The following is a 7,828-nucleotide window of genomic DNA, read 5'->3' on the forward strand; positions in this document are numbered from 1 at the left end:
TATTAGTCTCATATTTCGTACATCAGCTTTGTGTGACCCCTGAAATGATGACAAGAAGAAAATACTTTGTTTGTGTTTGTTTATTCATCATAGGTCTGCCAGATAAAAAGATGTAAAAACACAAATAAACAAAAATAGAACAACTATCGTTGATAAATGAAGGTCTGCTGCTTTCTCTCTTTAGAAACATGCAGTGGAAGAGAAACAACAAAATAAAAGCATCAATACAAATATTCAGACTTTTAGGGCTCAGTGAACTTTAAATGTTCATGCAGAGAAAAGTCAGTTCAGGTAAACAAACGTCATCATGAGCAGTGAGAGCCTCCATGGCTAAACAGACACAGGAAGGAGCGCCACCTAAAGGAACTCAAACATTTACACAACAACTCATGAGAAGACGTCAAAGCAGCACCCAGAATGTTTGACTGACAGCTGATCTCTGTGCAGTGAAGAAACGCCTCAACAATCAGCTCTCATCCACAAACATGGAGACTAAATGATTTCAAGAGTTCAAACAGTCTAACCCTCAAATGACTTCTGTCTATTTCAGTTTACACAACTCAGCAGTGTCTCCAGAGGAATAAAACAAAAGTCCGGCATAGAGAGGCTGAGTGAATGTGGTCTGGACTCTGTGGAGAAGAGTCATGGTTTCAGAGACGCTGTAGAAGGACAGAATACCTGAACTGTGATCCAGGTACACTCCTACTCTGGAGGACCGAGGACCAGAGACGGGACCTTGGACATCGTTGTACAAAATGTTACAACTATGTTTGTGACATCTTAATGCCCACGATTTGTTATTGAATCCAAAAAGACATTCATCCCCGTCCCCTTTTCTGCTGATTCCCTTGTATGCGACTGCTACATAAACTCCTGCTCCTCTCCACTTCACCTCCCAGTAACAACGTCCAGTCAGACTCTCTCTACTCAGGACCTGAAAATAATCAGTGAATCTGTCTGTGTGACGAGAATAAGACTGGTGTTGACTCACAAATGTTGCTTTTCTGTTCCCACCAGATAATGACAGCTGTCTGTTTGCTGTGTTTGGATCCAGTGTGATTTCACGTGAATACCTTAAGAATCCAGCTCTGGTCTTGGGCTCTGGTTGTGGCAATAAAACGTCCACTTCAGTCACCGACAGTGAGACGTTTCTCCATTTCTTTCTCAGAACGTCCTTTAGTTCATCTCCTACTTCTGAAACAGCCGCTGTCACGTCCTCAAAGTATCTCAGAGGACGGATGTTGATGCTGGATGAGTCTGTAGACTCACTGAGTGGTGACAGTGAGGGATAGTTGTGTAGAAACTGGTTGAGATCCTCTGTGTGTGAGAGCTTATGCAGCTCAGCGTCTTGCCTCTTCAGCTCAGTGATCTCCTGCTCCAGCTTCTCCTGAAGCTCTTTGACTCGACTCACTTCAGTTCTCTGCTGGGATCTGACCTGCTGCTTCACATCAGAGCGTCTTTTCTCTATGATACTGATCTGATCAGTGAAGATCTTCTCACTGTCCTCCACTGTTTTCTCAGCAAAGAGATTGACGGCCTCCACCTCCTGATGGAGCAGCTTCACGTCTTCCTCTCTGTTCTGGATTCTCTGCTGGATGTTTAGTCGACTCCCCTCCAGCTCTCTCTGCCTCTCAGTCCTTTCTGCTGCAGCTGAGACTGTGTCATGGCCTTTATGTTCATCCATTAAGCAGAGATAACAGATACACTGCTGATCAGTACGGCAGAAAATCTGCATTACCTCACCGTGACGAGAGCAGATGTTCTCCTGGAGCTTGTTGGACGGGTCCACCAGCTTGTGTTTCTTTAATGGAGGTACATCATGATGAGGCTGAAGGTGTTTCTCACAGTAAGAGACCAGACACACCAGACAGGACTTGATGGCTTTCAGTCTCCTCCCAGTGCAGACATCACAGGCCACATATTCAGGTCCAGCATAGCAGTGATCAGCAGCAGCAGCTTGGAGTCCAGTCTTCTTCAGTTGCTCCACTAAATCTGCTAACATGGTGTTTTTCAGCAGGACAGGCCGCGGTGTGAAGGTCTTCCTACACTGAGGGCAGCTGTGGAATTTCTTCCCGTCCTCTGTATCCCAGTGGGCTTTAATACAGTTCATGCAGTAGCTGTGTCCACAGGGAGTAGTCACCGGATCCTTCAGTAGATCCAGACAGATGGAACAAGAGAAGGTGTCCTGGTCCAGCTGAACTCTTTTCTGTGCCATTTTCTCCTCGTGGCCGAGACTGTGAGTTCAATTAAAAAATCTCTTTTTTGTTTCTGTTCATTCACTAATCTTCACTGAATGAGGTTTCTTCTCCAAAGAAGGAAACATGTGCTCAAGAGTGGAGCTGACTGTGTTTTACAGGAAGAAGAAAAGGGAGGAGTTATCAAGATTGTATTTCATTGGACAGCAGCAAGATGGGGAGGGGGAGGAGGTCAGCCCGGTGAGAGCAATGACGTTACACCATTGGTCGCTCTGGTCTGCTGAACAAAGTCTCATTATCAATGTTTGTTACTAGGAAGATAGCAAACTATTCATGCAACACTTTTAAAACTAAAAAAAGAGAAGGAATGAATACAAGAGACAGATTATACTAATTACAACTTGTGTTATTGTTTTTGTTAGTGTTGTTTCTATTTAATTAATTAATTGTAATATTACTGATACTACTTTAAAACCATTATTAGGTAGAATACACAATATTTGTCCTTCACAGCACACATTTAAAGATTATTAAAACAATTGTAATTGAAATAATAAAATCACAAGATCATTGAAATAACCATCTAAATTGTATAAGATAAAACACAATTTAAGCAGTGCTTTCATCTAAATAAACAGCATTGTCTCTGATGAAAGGTGATTTAAAAATCAATGACAAACATATTGTATATTATATATATATTTTTCTAAATATATAAATACAACCTTGTTTCACAGTTAAGCTAACACAGCTGAGGCTGAACACAGAAGAATCATTCAGGAGTGGGAACAAGGACAGGTTTAAAGCATCATAGTACAGGTTAAACGAAACAACGAGAGAAACCAAACGAAATCTGTACTCTGAAAAAATCCAGCAGAGGTTCTCAGTAAACAACTCTGCTTTTGTCTGAAAAGGTCTTTGATTGATCAACTGCAAACCTGAAGCTCCTCACTCCCCTTACGACTTGTGCATGGAAAACCATCTGAATGAATCCTCCTGTGTTTGTGGAAGACAAAGGGTCAGTCCTGACACCAATGAGGACTCTCTCCATCCTGGATAGGGACGTTAACAGGCTGTTCAAGAGAATCCCCTGTAGACTACTTGCTCAGCAACAAACAACAGACGCTAATCAAGAATTTTGACACAAAATCTGAAACTGGAGACAATAAACGTTGTATATAAACCCAATGATGTATGAGTATTTGTTTTTAAATATACAAATACATAAATAAAACCTTTGTCGTGCTCAGTTAATCTTACAGCTGAGGCTGTACACAGAATAATCATTTAGGAGTGGACAGTTAAAAAAAAATCAAAGTACAGGTTCAGCGAGACGAGAGATGAGAGAAACCAAACGGTTGTACTCGGCGAAACTTCAGGTCTAAGTAAACAAATCTGCTTCTGTGTAAAAAGGTATCTGATTGATCAACTGCAAACCTGAAGCTCCTGACTCCACTAACGACTTGAGCATGGACAACCATCTGAATGAATCCTCCTGTGTTTGTGGAAGACAAAGGGACAGTCCTGACACCAATGAGGACTCTCTCCATCCTGGAGAGGGTTGTTAACAGGCTGTTCACGAGAAGCCCCTGTAGACTACTTGCTCAGCAACAAACAACAGACGCTAATCAAGGAGCACATGAATGAACCAGATCAACTGATTATGCTGTTTGTTGGTGATTGATTTGAAAATATAGTATCATAAGACAAACAACTACTAACAGAGGGAAATAATTCATTTTAAATGATTGAGTCCTACAACGTCTGTAAAGTTAACTGAGTAGTTTTGTAGACTAAAGCTAAAGTTTATTTTGTAGACTAAACCTCATAAACTTATTTTATGCCCAAACTTCACAGTTTCTCTTAAACTTAACTAAATACTCTTGTTGCCTAAACCTAACATTTGTTTTGTGGCATAATGTCATCCTATCAGAAAGAAGAAAATGGTGATGCATGCTAGAAATATCTTCAAATTAAATACATTAGTTTGAATCTCATGCTGAGTGTCCAGAACAAAGAGAAGGAGATACACAGACATGTTATCTACTTGGGATGTTTCATGCAGTTTTTAAGTTTGTAAGCAAACTGCAAATTGTTTTTAAGAATCAAGCAGAAAGCATTTAGTTTTTTACTTTTGTACCCACAGATTTAGTTGTATCTTCAAGGGAGGAAAATGCAATGCTGACTCAGTGTTTCCTAAATATTTACAAATGTTTTCTTCCGTTACTGAAACATGTGTTTTTGTTTGTTTCATTTGGTTTTGTTTCTATTTAATTAATTAATGTTTATAATACTGAGACTATTTTAAAAATACTAAATTGATATTAGGTAGAATATACAACATATGTACCTCGAGGCACACAATGAAAGATTAATAAAAAAAACGGAAAAATGTGAATACAAAAATCATAAGATCATAAAAATAACCATTCAATTGTACTGAAGATCAAAGAAAGCAGTGCTTTTATCTCACAAACAGCATGGTCACAGATGAAAACGGATTCTAAATACTATGTAGAAGTCAATGAAAAAAATATGGAATACAAAATATTAAATCAGGACTGTATCGGTGTCTACCATTGAGGAAACTGAGGACATTCTATAGGTAAAAACACAAGTCAGAGTTTAATTACCTTTTATATACTGAACATTCTACTCATAATTTTTATCCGCATCAAGTCGATTTGTTTTTGACACAAAATCTGAAACTGGAGACAATAAACGTTGTATATAAACCCAATGATGTATGAATATTTGTTTTTAAATATACAAATATATAAATAAAACCTTTGTCATGCTCAGTTAATCTCACAGCTGAGGCTGTACACAGAATAATCATTTAGGAGTGGACAGTTAAAAAAAAATCAAAGTACATGTTTAGCGAGACGAGAGATGAGAGAAACCAAACGGTTGTACTCAGAGAAACTTCAGGTCTAAGTAAACAAATCTGCTTCTGTGTAAAAAGGTATCTGATTGATCAACTGCAAACCTGAAGCTCCTCACTCCACTAACGACTTGAGCATGGACAACCATCTGAATGAATCCTCCTGTGTTTGTGGAAGACATAGGGACAGTCCTGACACCAATGAGGACTCTCTCCATCCTGGAGAGGGTTGTTAACAGGCTGTTCACGAGAAGCCCCTGTAGACTACTTGCTCAGCAACAAACAACAGACGCTAATCAAGGAGCACATGAATGAACCAGATCAACTGATTATGCTGTTTGTTGGTGATTGATTTGAAAATATAGTATCATAAGACAAACAACTACTAACAGAGGGAAATAATTCATTTTAAATGATTGAGTCCTACAACGTCTGTAAAGTTAACTGAGTAGTTTTGTAGACTAAAGCTAAAGTTTATTTTGTAGACTAAACCTCATAAACTTATTTTATGCCCAAACTTCACAGTTTCTCTTAAACTTAACTAAATACTCTTGTTGCCTAAACCTAACATTTGTTTTGTGGCATAATGTCATCCTATCAGAAAGAAGAAAATGGTGATGCATGCTAGAAATATCTTCAAATTAAATACATTAGTTTGAATCTCATGCTGAGTGTCCAGAACAAAGAGAAGGAGATACACAGACATGTTATCTACTTGGGATGTTTCATGCAGTTTTTAAGTTTGTAAGCAAACTGCAAATTGTTTTTAAGAATCAAGCAGAAAGCATTTAGTTTTTTACTTTTGTACCCACAGATTTAGTTGTATCTTCAAGGGAGGAAAATGCAATGCTGACTCAGTGTTTCCTAAATATTTACAAATGTTTTCTTCCGTTACTGAAACATGTGTTTTTGTTTGTTTCATTTGGTTTTGTTTCTATTTAATTAATTAATGTTTATAATACTGAGACTATTTTAAAAATACTAAATTGATATTAGGTAGAATATACAACATATGTACCTCGAGGCACACAATGAAAGATTAATAAAAAAAACGGAAAAATGTGAATACAAAAATCATAAGATCATAAAAATAACCATTCAATTGTACTGAAGATCAAAGAAAGCAGTGCTTTTATCTCACAAACAGCATGGTCACAGATGAAAACGGATTCTAAATACTATGTAGAAGTCAATGAAAAAAATATGGAATACAAAATATTAAATCAGGACTGTATCGGTGTCTACCATTGAGGAAACTGAGGACATTCTATAGGTAAAAACACAAGTCAGAGTTTAATTACCTTTTATATACTGAACATTCTACTCATAATTTTTATCCGCATCAAGTCGATTTGTTTTTGACACAAAATCTGAAACTGGAGACAATAAACGTTGTATATAAACCCAATGATGTATGAATATTTGTTTTTAAATATACAAATATATAAATAAAACCTTTGTCATGCTCAGTTAATCTCACAGCTGAGGCTGTACACAGAATAATCATTTAGGAGTGGACAGTTAAAAAAAAATCAAAGTACATGTTTAGCGAGACGAGAGATGAGAGAAACCAAACGGTTGTACTCAGAGAAACTTCAGGTCTAAGTAAACAAATCTGCTTCTGTGTAAAAAGGTATCTGATTGATCAACTGCAAACCTGAAGCTCCTCACTCCACTAACGACTTGAGCATGGACAACCATCTGAATGAATCCTCCTGTGTTTGTGGAAGACATAGGGACAGTCCTGACACCAATGAGGACTCTCTCCATCCTGGAGAGGGTTGTTAACAGGCTGTTCACGAGAAGCCCCTGTAGACTACTTGCTCAGCAACAAACAACAGACGCTAATCAAGAAGCACATGAATGAACCAGATCAACTGATTATGCTGTTTGTTGGTGATTGATTTGAAAATATAGTATCATAAGACAAACAACTACCAACAGAGGGAAATAATTCATTTTAAATGATTGAGTCCTACAACGCCTGTAAAGTTAACTGAGTAGTTTTGTTGACTAACCCTAAAGTTTATCAATCCTGGAGAGGGACATTAACAGGCTGTTCAAGAGCTGCTCAGCAGCAAACAACAGACACTAATCGAGAAGCACATGAAGTAACCAGATCAGCTGATTCGGCAGTTTGTCGGCGATTGATCTGAAAATGTAAAATCTGTAGCGTTGATTAACTTTACATTGTTCTCATTTAATTTAAAAGCATCCTTTTATCTCTTCAGAACAATTCAACAGACGTCACTCAAACTTTTTATTTTCATCAAAAAAGAAATAAACTGTATTACACTTTTTGGGTTATAGGTTGTAAAGTCATTTCACAGTATGAATTCTATAGAATTCAAGTATATTGCTGGGTCTCTGCTGCCAGCACTTTATTGTTATTTAACAGAAACAAATCTTTACTGTTGACTGATGAATGCTCTTCTGCTCCAAACATGAACTCTGTACTTTATGGTGTTTCAGGAGGAAAACTGACTCAGTTATACTCTCATATTAGTTTCATATTTATTACATCAGCTTTGTGTGAAACCCTGAAATGATGACAAGAAAAACATATTTTCTTCATGGTTGTTTATTCATCATGTAATCACTGAGTTTACAAAGTGAAGACAACTAACATTTCTCAGATAAATTAAGGTCTGGTGATTTCTCTTTTCAGAAACATGCAGTGGAAGAGAAACAACAATATAAAAGCATCAATACAAATATTCATCAGACATTTAGAGCTCAGTGAAGTTCA

The 7,828-nt window shown here is 37.5% G+C and overlaps 1 protein-coding gene across 1 annotated transcript; it reads right to left on the bottom strand.

Moving 5' to 3' along the window:
* Nucleotides 1-541: 541 nt before the first annotated feature.
* LOC306738152 (tripartite motif-containing protein 16-like) lies at nt 542-2,215 on the bottom strand (the record flags this gene model as incomplete). The annotated part of the gene is made up of 1 exon (XM_079219981.1): nt 542-2,215. The coding sequence occupies one exon, from the start codon at nt 2,213-2,215 to the stop codon at nt 542-544; it is 1,674 nt and encodes a 557-aa protein (XP_079076107.1).
* Between the last annotated feature and the right edge of the window lie 5,613 nt (nt 2,216-7,828).

This window comes from Taurulus bubalis, assembly GCF_910589615.1.
Source record: "Taurulus bubalis genome assembly, chromosome: 1".
In the NCBI taxonomy this organism is placed as follows: Eukaryota; Metazoa; Chordata; class Actinopteri; order Perciformes; family Cottidae; genus Taurulus; species Taurulus bubalis.